The following is a 22,881-nucleotide window of genomic DNA, read 5'->3' on the forward strand; positions in this document are numbered from 1 at the left end:
CAACTTTTATGCCGTGACCCAATCTCAAGACTTACAATCGCCTTGTGATGACTCTCTCGGCCTTGCGTCCTCGGTTGGCAGCGGCTGTCGCTGCGCCGTGTGCCGCGCCACGGTATATGCGGTGGTTTTCGTCAACATGCGCGCGGCACAGCGGTCAGTTCACCGTCGCGGCTTCGCCGTCCTCATCCAAAGTGAGTCTCTTGCGTGACGTGGTGTCAGACCTGCAACATCTAACAGACACCAGCAAACCGTCCTTGACACCATCCGGTCACGAAAGGAGGCACTGGCAGCACAGAGCCAGGCAGCATCACCAGGCAGTCCTGACAATGCGGCTGTCATACTGGCATCGCCCGATTTTGCGACTTGGCTCGACGACGAGGCGTTTTTGGCCGCTCTGCTCCAGCAGCTGCCCTTGAGTCAGCCGAGGAGCAGTGGCGGCACGGAGACGAGTGTCTTGTGCGCCGTTGTGGCCGCCCTGGCGGCGCCGCAGACCACAGCGAGCGTCCGCGGCGGACGAGACGAACGGCCGCCCGTTTCGGGCCTGTCCATTGCTTATGGCAACTCGGACGCGCTTCTGCCGGGCATGTGGCGCGGTGACGACGGCAAGGCGGCGCTCCGGCGCAGCCGCGGGTCCATTGGCAGCGATCTCGACCGGGATGTGGCGGTGACCGTCCAAGTACCGCCGTTGGCGGGTGCGGGGGCGGACGGCGACGCGTCGCTGCGGGTGACGCTTCCTCTCAGCAACACCATTTTCCAAAACGGCCGGCGGTCGACGCTGCTGGCGAGCCGGTGGCAGACTCTCGAACAGGGGGGCTTCCAACGCCAGACGCTCGAGGCGCGTGACCACCAGCTGATTGTTGCACCGCCGTCATCGTCGTCGTCATCGTCATCGTCACCCGTATCATCATCACCATCGACACAGGACACGACAAGCGTGTCTGCGCCCCTGTTTGCCCTGTCCGAGCCGCTCCAGATCGCGTCCGGGCTGGGCAACATTGTGCGGCAGGTGTTTGACCGGGACAGCGCCAAGCCCATTCCAGCAGCGCGCGAGCTCGAGGCAGCCATTCCGGCGCTGCTGGCCGCTCGGCGCAAGGCAGCTCCCGCGCTACAAGACGGGGCACTGGCGGTCTGGGGCCTCGTGATCCCGGCACCGGTCGTGCCTGTTTACGAGCAGCTCAGGGCGAGGCTGCAGGCACAGCAACAGTCGCCATTGGACGCCCTGGCCAGCGATGCAGACCACACCCCGGCAGCCGAGCAGCAGGCGGCGGCGCAGGCATCGGCACACTTTACAGAGTTGTTGGCTGCAGGCTGTCGTCTGCACAGAATTTGTGAGTGCCCTTCGCACGTGTTTTTGCTTTTCGGTCTCGTTTCGCAGTTGCTACGTTGTCCTTTGCTATTGCACCCGTCGTCCCTAATTCTGTGCTGTGCTAATATAAATATAAAATGGCCAGTGAGCGGTGGAGGCGGCTGGGGCCTGAAGCAAGGCCTGCTCTCGCTCGATCCGCAGATGAGCCATCCCGCGGCAGCCAGTCTCTCCTCCGTTGCGGCGAGCAGCATCGGTAGCGATACGTTGTTGCCACAGCAGGCGCCCAAAATCCTCGGCGAGGAGCGTCGTGACGAGGAAATGGACGACGAAGCAATGCTCAGCTTCATCCGCTCGTTCAGGAACGAAACGCACATGGGGCCGGTCGTGAGCAAGAACGAGAGTGGGAGCGAGGCTGACACAGCGGGAGGGGCCGTGGATGGCGTGGCGATGCCAGGGGCCTATGTGCAGTTCTTCGTGGCGCCGCTGGCTGCAGCACCAGAAAAGGCGCAGTCCCTCAATCACGCCAATGCCGAGACCGGCTCCGATGCCAGCGGCTGGTCGATTGCGCTCGGCGCACAAGCTGGCTACGACGGCAGCCTGCCCATTTTGGCGTCTGACGAAGACAGCCAAAGTGACCAGGTCGCATTGATCCACAATCATTTCGGTGCCGTCTCCAACCACGGCATCTTTTTGTCCGCTGCTGCGCGCGCGAGAAATGGAGGCAATGGCAGCAATAGAAGCAAAGACAATGGCAGTGGCGCGCACGCGACCCGCACCAAACTCGATGCCCACAATGCCTATGTCTGGGGAAGCATGCACCCGCGGTAGTGCTACATTGCCGGCGAGGAAAGAACGGGACGGGAAAGATGGGAAGGAACGAGCAGTGGCTTAAAATGGTGGCCAGGCAGAGCGACGAAAACGATATGAGCACACCATTTTTCCAGCTTTGCGCTTTTTAGAACCTCTCAGACCCAGGCCTCCTGTTCTGTACCTATTATAGAGGCCTGCCGACCCAGCTTGCCGCCAGCAAAATCACAAATCACCAGACAGCCTGAACCACCGACCATTTCCAACGTTACAGACAAACGGGTATATTGACAGCAATCAAGACATCTCAAGAAACATAGACAAAGACAGAAGTCAAAAAAATCAAAAAAATCAAACCGCTAGACTTCTGGCACACAAGGAACGACAACCGAGTAAGAAAACTGTCGAATCAGTCATAGAAGAGATAACCGAAGCCCCTCCAAATCGCGCCTTCCTGGAAACTTGTGAAGTTCGCCCCATTAGACGACACCGAACGCTCCTTCCACTTTGTTGTACACCAACTCATCTCGGACTCACAATATCATAGCTCTTTCCGATCTTTTTGACCCCTATTCCTATTTGTCCTTTTACTTCACTTGTTTTGCTCAACCTTTTCCCTCCCTTCATCCTCCCCCCATCCGCCCTTCTCACTACCCGCCATGGCTCCTGCACCGACGCTCGCCAAGGTGGGCATCCTGTCCATTGGCGACATGGGCATGGGCATCGCCAAGCTGCTGATCGCCAACGGCTTTTCGGTTGCAACCAACATCGCCGGCCGCAGCCAAGACACCGCTGATCGTGCCAAGGCCGCCAATGTCCAGGTGCTGCCGTCGGATGCGGCCCTGGCCGCCCACTGCGACATTATCTTTTCCGTCGTGCCGCCGCGCGACGCTGTTGACACCGCCCAGCGTATCGTTGATGCCCTGCCCGCCGCCAACCGCCCGGCGGACCGGCCACTGTATTTTGCCGACATGAACGCCGTGGCGCCGTCGACGTGCAAGACCATTGCCGGCCTGTTTGCCGCCGCAGGGACCCACCCGCCCGTGCACCTGGTTGACGGATGCATCCTGGGCGGGCCTCCGCAGCTGCGGCCGGCCGCGGCCACGCCGCCCGTCGTGACGCCAGCGGTGCCGGCATCGGCAGCAGGCGGGGCAGACAAGGCCAACTCGTCCGCTCCCGGGACCATCTCGTCCGACGCCGCGGCCCCCCTCGAGTGGTACCGCCCGCTCATGCCCACGTCCGGCCCGCACAACCTCGACGTCTTTCCCACGCTCGCCGCGGCTCTCAACAGCCGGCACATTGCCGACACGATTGGCAGCGCCAGCGGCCTCAAAATGTGCTTTGCCGCCATGTCCAAGGGCTACTCGGCCATTGCCATCCAGGCCTTTACCACGGCGCACAAGCTCGGCGTGCTCGAGGACCTGCAGTGGGCCATGGGCTCGCTGGTGCCCGGCCGCGTCAAGCAGACCGAGGGCGCCCTGACGGGCATGGCGCCCAAGGCCTACCGGTGGGTGCGCGAGATGGAAGAGATTAGCGACACGTTTGCCGAAGAGGCCGGCTTTGCGCCCGACCTGTTCCGGGGCGCCGCGGGCGTGTTCAAAGCGGTGGCAGAGGACACCGTGCTGGGGCAAGAAAAGATTGGACAGCGCAAGCGGGGGCGGACGGCCGAGGACGTGGCGTCCGCCATGGCCGAGGGCTTGGACGCGAAGCGGCAGAAGAAGCAAAAGAGGGAAGAGTAGCCGACGGCCCAGGGCGTGGGTATGAGAAAGTTATAATGTTACGTCGGGAGGCAGCTTTGATTTCTTGATTTCTATGCGTCGCAACTGCTTCTTCGCCACTCTTTTTGGTTTACTATAGCGAACATGCATTTGCGACTCTGAACAATATGTCTTCTCGTCCGCAAACCTGCTGTTCTGGTTTCAGCCGTCCCGATCCGTCTCGTCAACTCACCCATCCTGCTGTGCATCGCGATTCTGGCGCGCCGAAGAGGAGCCGCCCGTGAGATGTGCCAAGGTGAGATGAACAGGCTGCGATGCCGTCAAACCAGGAAGCGGCATGCACATCATCTGCATGTTTCAGAGGTGGTGGGTGTACGTTGACGTGGGCATTTGCAACGGCTAGAAGATAAGGTGGCCAACGGGTTGTAGACAATCCTGTTGTCGTCCCGATTTGGATATCGTGTTCGTTGCTTGTTCTTGCCTCTGTCGTTTTGCCCCAGAACCGGTCGGTGAAGCTGCATCCAGACCGAAGTTCGAGCCAATTATGACAGCAAGTCGGGTTGCTTTGAGACTGTTGAGGTAGTTTGACTTGCCACGAGATGCACAACAGACTTAGTTCGACTGGTTTCGTTTATGGAGTTCTTTAACTCGTCGTATGGCAACTGTGCAGATGTCGTGATGCCGACGGCCATGACACGACGTAGGTGCGGTTGGTTTATTGAAAATAACAAATCTGAAACGTTGTACTTTTGTATTTTGTTAGTTTTTTTTTTTTTTTTTTTTTTTTTTTTTTAAAAAAAAAAAGGGGTAGAATAGTGACATTTATTATTTAGTAAATATATTTACATGTGATAAAATGTACACATTTCTTCTCGTTTATAATTGAAAGAAAATGAGAAAACGCCGGTGGAACGACGTGATCAATTCTTCAGAAAATGATACAAATAAACAAACGAAAGATGAAAGACTGCCAAAAATAGCATGTATCTCATTTTATTATCATAGTATCTGAAATTCAAAAATCTCGTCGATTTCCCTTGATTTCTTGCTACGCGACACAAACACGGCAGGAACGGGCAGACGGGCTACCCGTGTCGTACAGCCTTAACCTCTTGCCAAAAAAACCGGATTTGCAAAGGCGCTTGGCGCCCTTACATCACCGGTTCCTTCCTGTTTGGTGGCCACCAGCAGCAGCTGCCGAACCTGTATTTTTGACACTTTCTGGACGGCAGGCACGCGGCTGTACTGCAACGCAAAACACAATACGTCTCTTACGGGGAAGGAACAGGTGTGACAACGATGGCTAGGCCCCACTGATCCCTTCCCTTTTCATCCGTCCATCTTCGCATTCTCCATACTTTTGGCTTTTGCCTCTCTTTATACTTTACTCTTGCATGAACGAATTAACCTCTACCGCACCTGCAGCCCATTTCTCGCCAGCCTCGCACAATACCGATCGCTGGGAAACGAAGACAACAAAGGACCAGAAGACCTACGTCCTGACTCTCGTCGTCGACGTATAAAGCGAGGACCCACCTCGCCAGACGTTCTTCTCTAATATCTTGGCATCGTCTCCTCTTGATCAACGCAAACAACGATCCTATCGACTGTCCGGCCATCAAGACTGCTTTGCTCGCCGGCATGGCATCCAACACGCTGGCCGAAGAGGCCACATCTAGCGACACCACAGAGCCGGGCGAGAGCCCTGTAAATGGCAGCATACAGAGCGACAGCTCATCACCACCGTCGGGCACTTTGCCGATGTCAAGAACGCTGTCAACACCATCCAACCCGTCGCGACCGGTCCATTCGACGGATACACACCCAAGACAATCGAGGACCCAACCACCCAAGTATGCAACAGGAACTCAGACGCAGACGCAAGCAAAAACACAAATACCGTCACAAAGACAGTCTCAGACACAGGCACAAACACAAATACCGTCGCAGAGACAGCCTCAGACCCAAACCCGGGCACGGGTCCGAACCAGACCATCGCGGCCCTACTCGAAATCGCCACCCGACACGACCGGTAGGCCTTCCCACGCGACCAGCGTATCCGTTCCTCTCCCACTCCCTCTCGCCAAGCCGGCACCGGCGTCAACAACACGCACGCGACGAATTCGCGCCGCCGCTCTCCCAAAAGTCAGTACGCCCACGACATCCCTCACACCGGTAAAAACCCGACCGCAGCAAGAAGCGACCCAGGAGCCGCTCCTCGACCTGGAGCCACTGCCCTCCCTCGGCCCGATCCTCCTTCCGCCGCCGTTGCCACCTGGCACAGCCCCGCCACGGGCCAAGCTGGCCGTGCAGCTCAAGGTCAACCTCGAGATTGAGGTGGTGCTCAAGGCGCGCGTGTGTGGAGATCTCTTGCTGTCGGTGTTGTAGGAATGGGGCTGAAACTTGTATACCCTGTAATAATAATGGATGCAAAACGGAACGACGGAACGAAGGATGGACACGATGGATTCTTACATGATAGCATACATGATACACATACAATAATATATGGACGGACACGGGACAAGGTATTGACATGGTATTTTTCTTTTGGCAAGTCTATGTCTCGCAACACGATCAACCATTTATGTTCCTTTTTGTGAAACTATCTTTTTCGTACTATCCATCTTGAGCCTAAGACGCGCCGTCTCTGTAAAGCATAGAAGCAAAAACATAATATCAAAAAAAATATTGTACACCCTTGGTCGCCGTCGATCTGCAGCCCGCCTCACAGAATCATATCCGTGTCGTCGCCGTCGTCGTGTGCTGCTGCTGCGGCCTCGACGGCCGGTGCAGCGGTGGCGGTGGCGGCGCCGTTGCTGCCCTCGACAAAGTAGTCGGCCATCTCCGCGTCCAGCTCCTCTTGTGTCTTGCGCGGCCGCCGGTTGCCGCCGCCACCGCCACCGTTCTGGTTGTTGTTGTTGTTGTTGTTGTTGTTGTCAGAACGGCCGTTACCGTTACGGCCGCCTCTCCGCTCACCCGGCCGCCGGCCGCCGTCGCGGCGGCGCGGCGGCGGACTGCGCGACCGCGACAGCCGGCCACTACCACCGCCCCCGGCCGTCGAGTCTGACCCGGGCACGTACCGGTCAATACCGCGGCGTGCTGCCACGGACAGGCTCGTGCGGCCGTCCCCCTCCTCGTCGTCTTGGCCGTCTTGGTCGTCACCGTCGTCCCCTCCCCGCTTTCGTGGCCGCGAGATGCGCTCGGCCAGCGGCCGGCCGCTCCCAACGGCCACGTTGCCATTGTGGCCGCGCCGTCCGCCGGCAGGCACAATCGCCAGTCGAATGGGCTGGCCCTTGGCGTTGGCGCCGTCGTATTCGCGGAGGGCCGCGCGGGCGTCGTCGTGTTCGAGGTAGGTCACGTAGGCGGTGCCCTCGGAACGGCCGGCGCGGTCGTAGACGAGGTCGACGGCGGCGACAGGGCCGATGCGGGAAAAGAGGCCCTCGAGGTCGTCTTTGGTCAGGTCGTAGTGGAGGTTGTCGACGCGGACGCGCGTGCCACGGGTGCTGGACTTGTTAGACAGGGCGCACCAAGGGCGTGAAACAGAAAGAGACCGAACAGAAGAATCAGAAGAAGGTGGCCTACCGCTCTGGCGATGCACGGCTGCGTGAAGCCTTGACATGGTGCTCCGAGTCTGTATGTATGTTAGGAGACGCTCGGCAACGTGGGTGGGTATCAAGACAAAGCAATAGCCGGCTGGCGTATGTTACCATTGTTGTCGTAACGGTCATGGACCCATTCGCTGGGCAAAACGAAGACACAAGGGTTAGCTGTCTGTCCATTACGCATATCAAATACGTCCACCAAAGTGCAGAGCGGCTCTTACTCGTCAATCTTTCTCGGGTCATCGCGGTAGGACTATAGGAGAGGAGGGGGGGAGGGACAATAAAAGGTCGGTGGTTCCCATGTCAGCGGCGCGGTTTCTGTGAAAGGGTTGTTGAGTTCACATTGTGGGCAGTAGTAGCAACCTGGTAGGTTAGCCAGCACTCTGTCATGGCCTTTTGGCCTTTTGCCCGTCTGCCCGTTTCCCCTTGGGCCATTCCACCGCCCGTCTTGCCTACCTTTCGGACTCCATCGCGCGGGTAGTCGTCGCGCCGGTCGCGGTCACGGCGTCCGCTGCGACCGCCGTTTCTGTCGTTGCGATCGTTGCGGCTGCGGTTGCCACGGCGCTCCGACTGGTGGTGTTAGCAAGACAGGGACGTCGACAGTACACAGTAAACAGAGGCAAAAACGTTGCCAGGGCCCTCGGTCGTCCTCTCTCACCTTGCGCTCCGCGAGGATCTCGTCCAGGCTGACGTCCATGTTGGCCGTCATTGTCTGCTTGGGGCAGGGCAAGGCAGGGGTCAATTGGCTGTCTGGGAGGGAGGAGAGTGGTAAGAAAGAAAGAACAATAAATAAGAATGGATAGAGACCACCTGTGCAATTACTGCAGTCGATGAGGTGGCGGCAGGAGTTGGTGTGGGAAGGCTGCTGATGATGCAAGAAAAGGGAAAGTAAGAGAGAAAAGTTGCGGAGAGGAAGCCAGGCAAGACAGCATCACGTTTTCGGGGCGCTTGCCAGGCCCTGTGGCGGACTGCGGAATGGGGGCTGAGAAGCTAGGGAGAGCTGCTGTGGCTGTAATTGGCTACAACGGCAGTGCAATTGGGGCAACCCGTGCAGGGCTTATTTAGTGGGATCCGGCCACCTTGGCTGCTGTAGCTTCAGTTGGTTTTACCGGCGCCGTTCTATCCCTGGCCGTTCGACCTACTTCGATCAAAGGAGTTTTTTCTTTATATTCATCCGCCCATATCGTCACCTCGTACACATGTTTCATATTCACATTCGCATTCACGTTCACTCTGTAGGGCCACAAAATAATGGACATTTCTTGTATTTTTTAGCTTCCTTTTTTGTTATTCTTCTTCTTCTATGAAACAGAACCCGATGCCGAGACCCAAATGACGCCGTGGATGGTGAAAATACTAGCAAACAAGAAAAAACGGATCGTGAGCGGTTGGGAGAGTTGTGCGTGGGACAGGTCGTTTCTTGCTGGCAGAGTAAAAGCGAAGACGGAAGGCATTGCTTTTCGAATTTTCGGCAACGGGGCGGGTTTGTTGTAAAAGAATTGTCGTCTGCAACAAGGAGAGAAGAGAGAAATGAGGATGAAGGAGGAGAAAAAAAAAGAGACTCAAGACAACGGAATGCATTGAATTGAATTTTAAGGGAAACGAAACGAAAAAAGAGCCGAACCGGTCCTTTTTCTTGCACAGAGACAGAGAACACGGTAGAGGAGAAAGAAAAACACGTAATTTCTTGAAGCACAAAAGATAGAATAACAAGACAAGACAGTAAATCAGTTGATTGGTAAAGGAAATAGGAACCGAGAAAGTGGTAAAAAGAACAAACGTCCCGCGAGAGAGATTGGTCAAAGTCAATGTTTTGGGGCGTACGAGTGTCGATAAAACAGAGGCGGATTGGCAGAGAAGAACGCAAAAACAAAACGCCAACAATCATAAAAAGAAGAGTAATAAAAAGCACAACAAATCATGCACCGTCGTTCGCCGTCGTAAGTCGTACGTCGTGTTCAGAGTTTTTATGTTCGTCTTCGTCGTCGAGCGTCGTGGCACTGTGCATGTTGTGTTCGTTGCATGTTCTTCTTTGTTGTGGCTGTTGGCGGGCTGTGTTGGTTTCTTCTTGGTACTGGAAAATTAACGGACTTTTGGGGTTGTTGTTGGCGGTTGGCGACAATAAAAGGATGAGACAGAGCAAGAAGCAGAGGAGCAAAGAAAGAGGTTAGGGATAACAAGGAAAAGGGGACGAGGAGACGGGTGGAGGACAAACGATGACACAATCGAAAAAAGAAGGTAGTAAAAAAAAGGAAAATCAAACAATTGTTTCTAAATGCTGGGTCCCGTTTTTTTTGTCTCCCCCTCAAGACAGAATGATCATCTCGTTCTTCCGCGCCGGGGATGAAATGGATCTTCTCTTTTGTCTCCTTAGATCAGGTCGGCCACGTTCATCGGCATCTCCTCAATCTGGGTGCTGTAGAACTGCTCGATCTCGCGCATCATGCGGACGTCCTCCGCGGTGACGAAGTTGATCGCAACACCCTTGCGACCGAAACGACCGCCACGGCCAATGCGGTGGATGTAGTTCTCACGGTTGGCGGGCAGATCGTAGTTGATGACCAGCGACACCTGCTGGACATCGATACCACGGGCCAGCAGATCCGTGGCAATCAGGACACGGGACGAGCCCGAGCGGAACTCCTTCATGATCAGGTCGCGCTGGGCCTGGTCCATGTCGCCGTGCATGGCCGAGACGGTGAAGTCGCGGGCGGTCAGCTTGTCGGTGAGCCAGTCGACCTTTCTGCGGGTGTTGCAGAAGATGACGGCCTGGGTGATGGTGACGGTCTCGTACAGATCCGAGAGGGTGTCGAGCTTCCACTCCTCCTTCTCGACGGCAATGTAGAACTGCTTGATACCCTCCAGGGTCAGCTCGTCCTTCTTGACCAGGATGCGGACGGGATCGCGCATGAACTTGGTGGTGACCTCCAGGACGTCCTGGGGCATGGTGGCGGACAGCAGCACGACCTGGGTGGACTGGGGCAGCAGCTGGAAGATGTCGTAGATCTGCTCGGTGAAGCCGCGAGACAGCATCTCGTCGGCCTCGTCGAGGACGAACATCTTCATGGCGTCGGTCTTGAGGAAGCGGCGCTGAATCATGTCGTGGACGCGGCCGGGGGTGCCGACGACGACCTGGGGGCCGTCCTGCAGGGCCTTCATGTCCTCGCGGACGCTGGTGCCGCCGATGCAGGCGTGGCACTCGACGCTCATAAAGTCGCCAATGGCGACGACGACCTTCTGGATCTGCTGGGCCAGCTCACGGGTGGGGGCGAGGATCAGGGCCTGGCACTGCTTGACGTTGGGGTCGATCTTCTGCAGAACCGAGATGGAGAAGGTGGCCGTCTTGCCGGTACCCGACTGGGCCTGGGCAATGACATCGTGGCCCTTGATGACGGGCATGATGGCGCGCTGCTGGATAGCAGACGGGCGCTCGAAACCGTAGGCATAGACACCTGGGGGGTTGGTTAGTGCCTTTCTTTGGCTTTCTTTTGGTAGTCCATCGCTATCTCCGTGGAAGATGCAACTTACCACGCAGGAGGTCGGCCTTGAGGTTCATGTCATCGAACGAGTCGACGGTCTCGTCGTAGTTTGACTCGATCTGTCCTGTAGCGGGGGGAAACGAAAGTTAGCGGCTGGGTTTCAGGTTCTGGTATTATGCTACCGAGTTGATGTCGTCTCTCTTCTCTTTTCCAAAGACCATCTGTCTCGCCGCCAACTCTGGCCACCCCCCCTTCCCTGGCCCCATCGTCCCCCCTTTTCCACTGCCGCCGCAGCGTAACCCCCTGCGGGATGATCCTGCGTACGAGTCGAGTGCCAACTGGCGGAAATCCAAGACAGGGACGAGAAGAGAGCAAGAACGGGCATGGCAGGTGACTGTGATCCGCGCAGACAAGCCCAAGTTCGAAGGACGCGAAGAGAGAGGAGGGGCAGAGAGTGAAAACTTACCCTCGGGAACATCCTCGAGTCCCTTGTCGGTAGCCATATTCGCGGTAGGAGTTGCGGGAAATTCTAGATCTCAAGCGCTGCTTGTGATCTAGAAAATGGGAGGCGGGCGGTTGGTTGCAAAGAAGCGAAGGTTGACGAAGTGAAAGAATGAAAGAATCCAACGGAAGATTGAATCTGTCCTGCGGATTCCAACCGGTTCCTGGTGGAAGCTGTGGTTTTACAAAGGGTACTGTTCAAAGCAGACAAGACTCTCGTAAAGAATGACGAGAGGACTTCAGAAAAAGAGGAAGCGAATCCTGTTTTTCTTTGCGGGTGGTGAAGGTTGGTTGTGGTTTGTGTTTGTGTTTGGATTGATGTTGAAACGATTTTTTCGGGGAGGAGAATTTTTTCCAGGAGGGCACCGCTTCCATAGAAATAATTTTTTTCTTTGGCATATCGCTCCTGCCCCGAATTTTATTTTAGCATTTAATTTTTTGTGAGGGAAGGCGAGGGAGGGACGAACCAGGCGAAAAAATTGGCTAGCTTCCTTCCCTGACTGGCTGGATTGAGTGAGGGGCGCAGACCGTGAAGGCAGGAGGAGGGGGCACAATCAGAAGAGTGGCAGGAGCTAGGGACTAGGTGGGGGGGAAGGGGGCGTGGGAGGGAGAGAAGGAGCGATGAATGGGGCGGATGTCTGCGCGTCGGTACAGCGCGCAGGAGGATAGCACGGCGCAAGGCGAAAAGAAAAAAACTCTTTCCCCTCCATCTCATTCACTGTCAGGACCCACTATAATTGTTGAGATAAGTCTTACAAGCAACAATACAGTCCGAGCGAGGGGTTTGAGACGCACGTCGACGACGAAACGGACAAACGGACACCAGACACCAGAACAGTCCACTTCCCTACTGGAGGCGTGCTGCGCAGTGTGCAGTAGCGGCCGCTGAGTATCTCGCAGGTGGTCCTCCCACTCTCCCACTCCTGATGTGTTGCAGACTGATGGTCCAAGCTGAGGACGAGCCCTGTAACTTCCCTGTAAGAGCGCCAAATTACAGGGCTCTACGGCGAGACTAGCCCCAAGCGGCAATATGGAAGAACGGGAAAGAGCACATAGCACAGAAGGGGCACGACGCAGCATCGAGGAAGGAGCAATCTAGAGTCAACATTCGCCTTACTATAGAGTCTAGTATGACAAGCCCGTGTGGCGTGGGTGACGGGAGACCGGCTGGACGGGGCGTTGACAGTTTGCGTTTGCCACGAGATACGCTGTATGCGTACATCCTCTCCAGAGTATCTGGAACAATTGCGTCCTCATCAGGCAGCAGCTGCCGAAGGATGCTGGATGAGGATGCTGCCCACTCAACGATGACTGTTTTCAGACGATATCTGACCAAACGAGTCACACTGTGCCCCAGTTGAAGAGTCACAGTTGTCAGAGTGTTGACAGATGCTAGTGTACGATATGCAGTGCTTAGATTCAACCACTTCTGCAGATTGCAACCACACTGCGCATCCCGCCAATCCCTACTACGAAGTACTGGAGACGTCGTATTGCACTTTCCTAAGCAGGTACACGAATACAAGTAATTGCACGTGATCATACACGGGTCTCTTTGACCGCCTTTTTATTTAAGTCGGCAGAAAAAACACATGTGGGGTGGACAGCGTTTGGTGTGCGGCACTTGCCTTACACGGCAAAAGCAGCCTTTTCGAGACGATCACGACCTTTGGCGACTTCGAGCTCGGCAACGACAATCACCGTCAAGGTCAACCTCGGTGCGCTGCACATAATATTACTGGCTGCTTCCGAGTCATAGCACGCCTTTGCTTCCCCATTCGTTAAGGCAATGCCCCTCACTGGCGGCCTGGCGCCCCATTTGGGCGAACCGGCAGCCACCATTGTCAGCTTGCAAACAAACGCCTTTGAAAACGACAATGGCCACGGAGGCGCCTCAAGGGGCATTGAACCGGATCTGGGGCTGGTAGAGCACACAGGTGGAGACATCGATTTCCCTGTGCCTCCACACCCGCTAGGCATCAAACCCCTGGGCAACAAGTACCTGGACAGCGGCATCGACGCCAAAACTGCAGCAGGTGTCTTTCAGGCATGGCCCGACGAGCTGCTGATGCACATGCTTGAGGGCCTAGACATGAGCTCGCTACGTGCGCTGGGCTCGACATGCCGCTTCCTGTATGCCTTTTGCACATTTGACGAGCTGTGGAAAAGCCTCGCCTTGGAGTAAGTCGCACGAGCGTTGGGTTCTCCTTGCATAAATACACCGAGTGATCAGCCAGGGACTCACATTATGACAGGATCGATGGATGGACGCCACCCACATGGCACGGCACCTGGCGCTCGTCACTGTTGTCGGAACGGAGGCACGCTCGACAAGAGCAGGCCGCGCCCAAGGACACAACACCATCGTCTCCGCCGCCCTCTGTCTCTGTTGATTGCGGACGTGTTTTTTCTGATGTGCTGCACCGCCCCTTTGTGTGCAGCTACACCAACCCGTCCCAGTTTGCCCGCGGCATCCCGCGGGCGAACCAGATCCGCCGCTTCCACGACCTCGCCTACGACGACTTTGCCGCCGCGTGGAGCGACACGCCGTTTGTGCTGGCGGCCGACCGCTGCGTGCAATCGTGGCCGGTCCTGCGGAGCTGGTCGCTCGATGGACTGCGGAGCGACTACGCCACAACCGCGTTCCGGGCCGAGTCGGTCGACTGGCCGTACGCGCTGTACGACCAGTACATGCGGCGGACCGCCGACGAGAGCCCGCTCTACCTCTTTGACAAGAAGTTTGCCGAGAAGATGGACCTGACGGTCGACGCCGCCGCCACCGGCGCCGCCGCCACCACCGCCACGGATAAGAGCGCGTCTGCCTACTGGAAGCCCGCCTGCTTTGGCCGCGACCTGTTCGAGGTCCTCGGCCCCCAGCGGCCCGCCCACCGCTGGCTCATTGTGGGCCCCGCGCGCAGCGGCTCCACGTTCCACAAGGACCCCAACGGCACCAGCGCCTGGAACGCCGTCGTGCGCGGCGCCAAGTACTGGATCCTCTTTCCGCCCGGCGCGGCGGTGCCCGGCGTCTACGTGTCGGCCGACAAGAGCGAGGTCACGAGCCCGCTCAGCATTGCCGAGTGGCTGCTGACGTTCCACGCCGAGGCACGGGCGACGCCGGGCTGCATCGAGGGTGTCTGCCGCGAGGGCGAGATCCTGCACGTGCCGAGCGGCTGGTGGCACCTCGTGGTCAACCTCGAGGCGGGCATTGCGCTGACGCAGAATTTTGTGCCGCGGGCCCACCTCGCCGAAGTGCTGCTGTTTCTTCGGGACCGGCCCGAGCAGGTCACTGGATTTGCCCGGGGCCAGGGCGGCCACGGTGCAGCGGGGAGCGGTTGTGAGGATGGCGTGGACGACCCCTACGGATTGTTTGTGGAGCGGCTGGCAGAGCAGTGCCCGGACCTGCTCGCAGACGCACAGGCTGAGATGGCACGGCGAGACGCCCGGAAGAAGCGGACATGGGAGTCGGTTGTGCGCGGCGACGACGATACCAAGAAGCAGGCGGATGGAGATGCCGACGACGAGAAGCGGCAAAAGACAGGAGAGAGCGGCAGCGGAGGCGGTGGATTTACGTTTGGATTTGGCGGAGCCGACGACGACCTAGAGGAGGAGATTCCCTGACTGTGAGAACGCGGCCTTTTGCCTACTAATGAGAATACGACATAGACAAATAGACATCAACCAACTTCACATTCATATTGCGCTGTTGAGGCCGACATTTTGCTCGTTTTAGTACTTGGAGACGTACAAGCCCCGGCAAAACATTGGACGTTCCGGTTAAAGACTTGCGAGTAAGTCTGTTGGCAGTCTAAATGTACATCTATTCCAATGGGCCACAGTCTTGTGCCTGGCACGATCAAGCCGATAAATACCGAGAGATGTAAGGTGCAATTGCTTCCAGTGTCGATTAGGACGCGGACCACTTTACACGGACGGGTACCTGTCCTTTAACCCGCAGTCTATATACCCTCCGCCGCCTTATGTCGGCGAGATCATGATTTTGTGTCGTTGCCAATGATCTCTTTTAATTGCCTCTTTTTCCAGCCCGACGAACAACCCGCTCCAATTTACGAGAAGCATGCAGGAACGTGACATGAACAAATAGCCTCAACGTGAATACCATGTTCTCCTCACTTTGAAGGATGAGGATGCTGCCTCGCAATCGGAGTGGCGGAAAGCTTGTTTTTGTTTCTTTTCTTTTTCTTTTCTTTCCGATTAAATAACCGTTCGCCTTCGCCCTCCCCCGTGCCAGCTCGTGCTGTCCAAGCAAGTTACACCTCACAAACGAAACGCGAAATGTCACAATCGTTGCAGACGCCTTCCCTGCACAAGGTTCTCGCCTTTGGCGCCGGATTTCTGTCCGCCGTCGCAGTGACCTACCCGCACAACGGCCGCCCGAACCGCTGGCACCACCTGAACCATGCCCGCGACATTGCTTCCGAGTACGACTATGTTATTGTCGGCGGCGGCACGGCCGGCCTCACCGTCGCTGACCGGCTGACCGAGGACGCCAACACCACTGTGCTGGTCATCGAATACGGCGTTCTCAGCGACTCGGCCTTGATCAGCACCGTGCAGGGCGGCTTCCGCGGAATGGATGCGCAGTTCCTGTACGACATCCAGTCGGTGCCGCAGGTGAACCTCAGGAACCGCTCGACAGGCGTGATGGCCGGAAAAGTGGTGGGCGGCAGCTCGGCGGTCAATGCGATGATGGCGGTGCGCGGGGCGGCCGAGGACTACGACCGATGGGGCTCCTTTTTCGACGGAAGCAATGCCGGCGGCAGAGGCGGGTGGAGCGCGGAGCTGCTCAAGAGCTACTTTCACAAAGCGCTGACTTTTGTGCCGCCACTGCCCGACGTGGCCAAAGCGGCGGGCATCGCCTACGACACCGCGTACTGGGGCAACACGTCGAGCGTTTATGTTGGTTGGCCGTCGTTTCAGTTCCCAGGCACGACCGTGCAGTTTGACGCGTTTCGCAGCATGCCGGGCGTCGATTTCCCCGCGGACAGCGGCGCGGGCCATCCGGGCGTGTACTGGTTCCCGTCGTTTATGGATCCGCACAAGGTAGCGCGGTCGTATGCCCGGACGGGCCACCACGACCGGGCGGTGGTGCGCAGCAACTACCACCTGCTGACGCGCACCAAGGTCGACCACATCATGCTGGAGACCAACCCCGATCGGCCCCTGAACGACGCCAAAGCCACAGGCGTACGATTCATCGTCAACGCGACGACGGCCACGGGATCTGCTTCCGGCCGGAACGCCCCAGTACGGGAACGGCCGACCCAGTTTGTGAAAGCGCGCCGCGAGGTCATCTTGGCTGCCGGCGGCATCCACAGTCCGCAGATTCTACAGCTGAGCGGGATTGGACCGAAACCCTTGCTGGATGCCGCCAACATCACAACGATCGTCGACTTGCCGGGCGTCGGCCAGAACTTCCAGGACCACCCCATGCTGACGGCGTCGTTTTCGCTGTCCAACTACTCGTCCGTGCAGCCCTCCGCCGCGGACCTGTTTCTCAATGCCACGTTCCGCGCCTGGTCGGACGCCGAATGGAAAGCCAATCGCACGGGCCCGCAGTCGCTCGGCGTCGGCAACGCGGCCGCGTGGCTGCCGTTTCCTGTCATCTCGGAGCGCTGGGCGGACGTGGCAGCCAACCTGTCGAGCCAAGACCACGCCGCCTACTTGCCGCCGAACACGCACGCAACGGTAGCCCAGGGCTACAAGAAGCAGATGGACGCGTACGCTCTGGCCCTCAAGAACAACCGCACGGCGTTTTACAACAATGTGCTATCCGGCGGCCCGTCGTCCGGCGTGCTCGTGATGCTGCACCCGCTGAGCCGTGGCACCGTCAACATTGACCCTGTCGATCCGTACAACCGCGAGCCAGTCGTCGACTACCGGGCGCTGTCGAACCCGCTGGACGTGGCGATCATGGCGGACATGATCCGGTACACGCGCCGCTTTTTCATGGAGAATGCGGCGCTGGCGCAGTACCGCCCCGTAGAAATTGCGCCGGGCGACTATGTCAGCAGCGAGGAAGACCTGGCGACGTATCTGTCGGAGACGGTCTCGCCGACCGAGTACCATCCGGCGGGCACGTGTGCGATGCTCCCCCAGTCGCTGGGTGGCGTGGTGGACGAATATCTGAAAGTGTACGGCGTGCCGAATCTCCGAGTGATCGACGCGAGCATCATCCCAACGCTGCCGGGCGCCAACACTTGCCAGACTGTGTATGCTGTGGCCGAGTTGGTAAGTCGAGATTTGTCGGTGTAGTTTTTGCTTTTGTAGTCGCTAGTGTTCTTGCTGGAGCCCTTGTTGCTAACTGTTTGCAGGCTGCCGATCTCATCAAAGGCCATCAACTGTGGTAAATGACACGACACGAGGGGGGAGGACGGAAATATGTTAAGAGATTTTGAGAAATTTTAACAAAACCACATCCTGCCCAGAACGTAACCAACGTCCATGTCCCAAACTCCTCACATCACGATAATAAATTAGGAAAAAAAAACATAAGTGTAGGTAAACAAGAGATGATTGGTGCAAAATGCAAATGGCGCAAGGCATAGACATCACTTCCCTGCCTGTCCGCGTCCGGGCGCTGCCTCAAAGGCGGCCCGCCACTTGTCCTCCTGGCGGAACATGACAATGGTCTCGAGCGGCGTGGGCGAGCCGAACTCGGGGTCGGCACCGCCTTCGAGCAGAGCCTCAATCACGGCATCCTCGGCCTTGAAGACGGCGCCGGCCAGCGGGCTCTGGCCCTTGTCGTTGAGGCGGTTCGGGTCGGCGCCGTGGCGGAGAAGCAGACGCACGAGATTGGCGTGGCCGTAGTAGGCGGCGAGCATGAGCAGACTGTCGCCCTTTTCGTTGGCCAAGTTGGCGGGCAGACCGGCGGGCAGGGCCTGCTGGAAGAGGGCGAGGTCGCCGGCACGGGCGCCGTTGTAGAGGCGGGAGGCGAGTGCAATGGCTTCATCTGGAAGGCCTTGTGGTGGTGGATGTTGTGGATGTTGTGGATGTTGTGGTTGCTGCTGCTGTTCTTGCTTCTGCTGCTGTTCTTGCTTCTGCTCCCCCGGCTGCGTTTGCTGTTTTGTGTCGGACATTGTGGTGCGTGGGCAAGTGTCTGTGCTTACAAGGCGAGAAGTGTGTTGACGATGTGAAAAGAGAAGACGACAAAAAAGAAAAAAAAAGAAAACAGAAGACTCCTTATAGCGTCGTACGACGACGTTGATATACGGAAGGCGCGACTGAAGCGCAGAGGGCACGCGAGACACGGCAGGTGCGAGTCAGTAAGCGGCTGGGCGATGACGCAAATGGGCAGGAACGCTTTTCGCATGGACGGGAAGGTGCGGTTGTCAGACACAGAACATATGTACAACGATGTTTTGGCAAGAAAATGCGCGAGGCAGATACGCTGACCCGATGATAAGACACGAAAGTTAATTGTAATTCCAACCTTCGTCTACAACTTCAACTTGCCTTATCGTCTTGCATTTAGCAATCCTGTCGACGTGGTGTGTTACTTTCAACAGCACATTAATACTGTTTTAGGAAGTCGCTCTCCCGCCAGTCGTCAGCCATTAGCGCCTGCCGAACCTGCCACACCTATTTCGTACACACCAGCCATTTTTACCATTTTACAGGGGCCCACTTCCCCGGACGGAAAGCCGAAGACAGCCGTCGCCCGCTAAAGCTCGGCGTTTCGTGTGAAGCGTGTGAAGCGTTTCTCGTGAGCTTTTTAACATATTCTTCCCAGCTTCATCTTTGTCTGCGGCACCACGAGGCAGCACATCCCGACGCAACACCGATTGGCCGTTGGCACGCTTACCTTTTCGTGTCTTTCGTTTCCCACACGTCTCCCACAATGGCCCCCATTCGCCTGGCCGCTGCGTCTCTGACGCGGGCTGCTTCGATCGCCCGTTTGCCTCTGCGCACGTCTTGTCGGACGTCGCTGGCCGCCCCTGCGCTGCTTTGGTCGGCGCCCCGGTTCTCCTCGACCTCGTCCGACCCCCTGATCGTCGTCACCGACCTGCCCGCCCCCGGCTCCGGCCACATCCGCATCCTCGAGCTCAACCGCCCCGCCGCGCGCAACGCCATCTCCAAGGCGCTGCTGGCCGCCCTGCGCGAGCAGGTCGACGACGTGGCGCAGCAGTACGACGACGCCGGCCGGGAGGTGACGCGCGTCACCGACGCCAAGAGCCTGGGCCCCACGCGCGCGCTCGTCGTCGCCAGCGCGGTCGACAGCTGCTTCTGTGCGGGCGCGGACCTCAAGGAGCGCAAGACGTTTACGGCCGAGGACACGGCGCGCTTTCTGGGCAGCCTGCGCGGCACGCTGACGGCGCTGCAGGCGCTGCCGATCCCGACCATCGCGGCCGTGTCGTCGCTGGCGCTGGGCGGCGGGCTGGAGCTGGCGCTGGCGACGCACATGCGCGTGCTGACGTCCAACGCGGTGGTGGCGCTGCCGGAGACGCGGCTGGGCATCATCCCCGGCGCGGGCGGCACCTACCGGCTGCCGATGCTGATTGGCATGGCCCGCGCGCGCGACCTGGTGCTGACGGGCCGGCGCGTGTCGGCCCCCGAGGCGTACTTTCTGGGCATTGCCGACCGCCTGGTGGAGGTGATTCAGGAGCCGCCGGCCGAGGAAAAGGAGCAGAGCGAGCAGAGCGAGGAGGACAAGCAAAAGGCGCAGCTGGACCTGCTCGACACGGCGCGGCGGGCGGCGCTGAGCGAGGCGGTGCGGCTGGCCGAGGAGATTTGCGAGGGCGGCCCCATTGCCATCCGGGCGGCGCTGCAGGCGGTGCAGTTCCCGGCAGAGACGGTGGAGAACAAGATGTACGAGCGGGTGGTGGCGACGGAGGACCGCAACGAAGCGCTCAAGGCCTTTGGCGAGAAGCGGCGGCCCGAGTTCAAGGGGCGCTGAGCGGAAATGGCAAAAGGGACAGGAAAAAGGACAGAAAGGCAAGCCGACAACAAGTAACGAACGCGGCGGTTGGACATCTTCCGGACATTTGTTTTTAGACGAAAACAGGACGATTGAACACGCACATACAACAACAAAAAATGATGTGCCCACAATGCATGCAGGAGAACGAGTGTCGTGGTGCACGTGGCGGAAGCACGCAGCTCCTGGTCAGCCGAAGCTGTTGGTGCTGTTGGTTCTACGTCTTGGAGCAAGGGAGACGACGGGCTTGGGTCGAGGGCTGTGTTCATTTATGAGTTGACAATGGCCAATCTGCAGTCCATACGAGTAGTATACACCTTTTCACTTTTCTTTTCTTCTTTTCTCTATCGGCTGTGTTCCTTTTCTGTTCTTTTTCTGTCCTGTTTATTTTCTGTTTTATTTCTTTCGAGTGTTCTAGGCACGAAGGCGTCTCGGTTGTTGTGTTGGCCGTAGGCTTCATTTGGCAAACATGGCCTGCCTCCATATTGTTTCTTTGTTAATCCCCCTTGGACAACGGAACGGTTGGTTGTCCTAAAGCGTCCAGACGTCGGACCACATATGACCGCAGCCAGTATGTCGTACATCCTATCCTTTCTCGTCCCTGTCCACCAACTGGTCTCCCTTTGCGGCTGCTTTGTCTGCCTCAGCTCTCCCCAACTCTCCTCAACTATGCCTTTCCCCTCTTACGGCGTCCTGGACAGCGCATTGTAACAATATGAATTCAGATTTTGTGCACAACTGAATACAACCATGGGTATAGTCTTCAGATCCGGGCTGAAGATAGTCTGTGCACTGCTGTAGAGGCGCTGTAGACGGAAGGCAAGATTAAAAGGCGTCTTCATGGACGAGTTTTGATCTGTTGCATCTCACGCCATACAGGCATCATCTTGCGTTACATGCAGGTTGGTTGTGACTCTGCTCGGTCCCTAGCTACGTTTCCCTAGTTTCTATTTGTACAAGATCGACAGCATGGCCACAATGGACAAGGACACAAAGCAAGACGCAGATCCTGCTGTCGACACGGCCACGACTGGCGCCAACCTCTCAGCGACGCCCGTGACGCCCGTGACGGCCAAGCCGGTTCTGGCGACGCTGGATACGGACATGACGGCGCCCAAGAGCACGCCCACGCATCGTCAACCGAGACGCATCTCGGACGTCGCCTCTCCGTTTGCAGCGTCGCCCGCATCGCCTCGCTCGCTCGAGCACATCCAAGCCGAGCACCAGTACCTGTGCAACAACCTGCACTGCCAGGACGCGCGCATCCGCTCTCTGCTGGGCGCGCTGTCGGCCGTCCAGGCGCAGCTCCAGACCCACGAGACGGCCAAGGCCAAGGCCAGCGCCGCGTCCAGCGACGCGTCCAGCGACGATCACCCCTTGCCGCTGACGACGGCCGAGGCGCGGAAGCTGCGCAAGAGCGCCGGCTTCATCCAGAGCAAGATTGCCGCGGCCGAGCGCCAGGAGCAGCTGCTGGTGCTGCGGATCGGGGAGGTCACGGCGGAGCTGCAGGGACGGCAGTGGCTGGCGCAGCTGCAGCGGCAGCGGCAGCAGCGGCAGCAGGAGTTTGGCCGGGCTGGGCAGCTGGCCGTCGGGTCGGCCGTTGCGCGCCACGGCTACGTGCCTCTCGAGGTCCCTCAGACACCATACCGGGCGCCGCGTGATCGTTGGACGCCGGACCACGAGTACTTTGATGCTGGCCACGAGCCGTTTGCCTTTCCGCAGGACAGCCGTCCCACGACGACCACAGACACGGCTCTGCCGCCCGCCTTCGTGGTCAGCCCTGTGACGCCCAGGACCCATGCGGCCATGCCGGCCTACCCGGTGTCGTCCTCTCCTGCATCGGTGACGGGCGGCGGCCACGGTGGTCATGCCTGCATGTCGCCCATGAGTCCGCTGGCGCCTGTCTTTGAGCCCGGTTCATTCTCGTTTGGGTCGACGTCGCTTGTTTCGCCAATGGCTCCGCCGTCCGAGGGTGATCTTCGCCTTGACTCGGCTGCCACGCCAATGGCCGAGTCTCCGCCGTCGTCACCGTCGTCGGCTGCTCAAATGCACAGTCAAGCGCTGATGAATCACATCGGCGTGCAGAATGCGAATGACGACACAGCTGTTGTCGATGGCGATGGCGGGGATGACAATGTCGTCGCTGACAGCGATGCACGCAACGAAAGCCGCACCCATAAAAGCGACGCCGGCGATGCGGACGTCTCGGACACGGCCTCTCTGCCGCCTGAGGTACGTCCACGCCGTGGATCGCACAGTCCTGACCGGCCGACGCCGGACAAGCAGAAGCGGAGGAGTTTGCCGCCGGTTTGGTCGGCATGGCCTGACGAGGAGAGATGAAGAGTTGTCGGTGTTTATTCGATTTGTGCTGTTAATTTCTAATTGATAATTAGTTGTCTGTTGTGCATTCTCTGTTGTCAGCTGCCGCGTGTATCATCACGTAAAACGGGTAGAAATTGCATAAAAAAGGCACGCTATTCATTTAGAACATTTCTTTCCAAACATAGTTTTGAAAAACAGAAAACCTCCA

The 22,881-nt window shown here is 57.9% G+C and overlaps 9 protein-coding genes across 9 annotated transcripts; 7 read left to right on the forward strand and 2 right to left on the reverse strand.

Annotated features, from left to right (window-relative positions):
* Nucleotides 1-116: 116 nt before the first annotated feature.
* Nucleotides 117-2,134, forward strand: SPBR_01461 (6-phosphogluconate dehydrogenase; the record flags this gene model as incomplete). The annotated part of the gene is made up of 3 exons (XM_040759771.1): nt 117-191; nt 245-1,328; nt 1,452-2,134. The coding sequence occupies 3 exons, from the start codon at nt 117-119 to the stop codon at nt 2,132-2,134; spliced, it is 1,842 nt and encodes a 613-aa protein (XP_040619794.1).
* Nucleotides 2,135-2,772: 638 nt separating this feature from the next.
* Nucleotides 2,773-3,852, forward strand: SPBR_01858 (uncharacterized protein; the record flags this gene model as incomplete). The annotated part of the gene is made up of 1 exon (XM_040760168.1): nt 2,773-3,852. The coding sequence occupies one exon, from the start codon at nt 2,773-2,775 to the stop codon at nt 3,850-3,852; it is 1,080 nt and encodes a 359-aa protein (XP_040619795.1).
* Nucleotides 3,853-5,472: 1,620 nt separating this feature from the next.
* SPBR_09090 (uncharacterized protein) lies at nt 5,473-6,219 on the forward strand (the record flags this gene model as incomplete). The annotated part of the gene is made up of 1 exon (XM_040767216.1): nt 5,473-6,219. The coding sequence occupies one exon, from the start codon at nt 5,473-5,475 to the stop codon at nt 6,217-6,219; it is 747 nt and encodes a 248-aa protein (XP_040619796.1).
* A 340-nt stretch (nt 6,220-6,559) lies between these two features.
* Nucleotides 6,560-8,145, reverse strand: SPBR_01626 (RNA-binding protein; the record flags this gene model as incomplete). Its single annotated transcript, XM_040759936.1, has 4 exons — nt 6,560-7,337; nt 7,417-7,457; nt 7,893-8,006; nt 8,095-8,145. 4 exons carry the CDS (start codon nt 8,143-8,145, stop codon nt 6,560-6,562), a joined length of 984 nt encoding a protein of 327 aa, XP_040619797.1.
* Nucleotides 8,146-9,806: 1,661 nt separating this feature from the next.
* Nucleotides 9,807-11,418, reverse strand: SPBR_01613 (translation initiation factor 4A; the record flags this gene model as incomplete). Its single annotated transcript, XM_040759923.1, has 3 exons — nt 9,807-10,888; nt 10,965-11,039; nt 11,382-11,418. The coding sequence occupies 3 exons, from the start codon at nt 11,416-11,418 to the stop codon at nt 9,807-9,809; spliced, it is 1,194 nt and encodes a 397-aa protein (XP_040619798.1).
* Nucleotides 11,419-13,205: 1,787 nt separating this feature from the next.
* Nucleotides 13,206-15,034, forward strand: SPBR_01538 (f-box and wd domain containing protein; the record flags this gene model as incomplete). Its single annotated transcript, XM_040759848.1, has 2 exons — nt 13,206-13,597; nt 13,858-15,034. 2 exons carry the CDS (start codon nt 13,206-13,208, stop codon nt 15,032-15,034), a joined length of 1,569 nt encoding a protein of 522 aa, XP_040619799.1.
* Nucleotides 15,035-15,709: 675 nt separating this feature from the next.
* SPBR_01312 (uncharacterized protein) lies at nt 15,710-18,570 on the forward strand (the record flags this gene model as incomplete). The annotated part of the gene is made up of 2 exons (XM_040759623.1): nt 15,710-17,665; nt 17,983-18,570. 2 exons carry the CDS (start codon nt 15,710-15,712, stop codon nt 18,568-18,570), a joined length of 2,544 nt encoding a protein of 847 aa, XP_040619800.1.
* A 704-nt stretch (nt 18,571-19,274) lies between these two features.
* On the forward strand, nt 19,275-20,330 carry SPBR_01867 (methylglutaconyl-CoA hydratase; the record flags this gene model as incomplete). The annotated part of the gene is made up of 1 exon (XM_040760177.1): nt 19,275-20,330. One exon carries the CDS (start codon nt 19,275-19,277, stop codon nt 20,328-20,330), a length of 1,056 nt encoding a protein of 351 aa, XP_040619801.1.
* Nucleotides 20,331-21,320: 990 nt separating this feature from the next.
* SPBR_01720 (uncharacterized protein) lies at nt 21,321-22,691 on the forward strand (the record flags this gene model as incomplete). The annotated part of the gene is made up of 1 exon (XM_040760030.1): nt 21,321-22,691. The coding sequence occupies one exon, from the start codon at nt 21,321-21,323 to the stop codon at nt 22,689-22,691; it is 1,371 nt and encodes a 456-aa protein (XP_040619802.1).
* Nucleotides 22,692-22,881: the final 190 nt, after the last annotated feature.

The sequence above is a fragment of the Sporothrix brasiliensis genome (assembly GCF_000820605.1).
Source record: "Sporothrix brasiliensis 5110 chromosome Unknown Cont18, whole genome shotgun sequence".
In the NCBI taxonomy this organism is placed as follows: Eukaryota; Fungi; Ascomycota; class Sordariomycetes; order Ophiostomatales; family Ophiostomataceae; genus Sporothrix; species Sporothrix brasiliensis.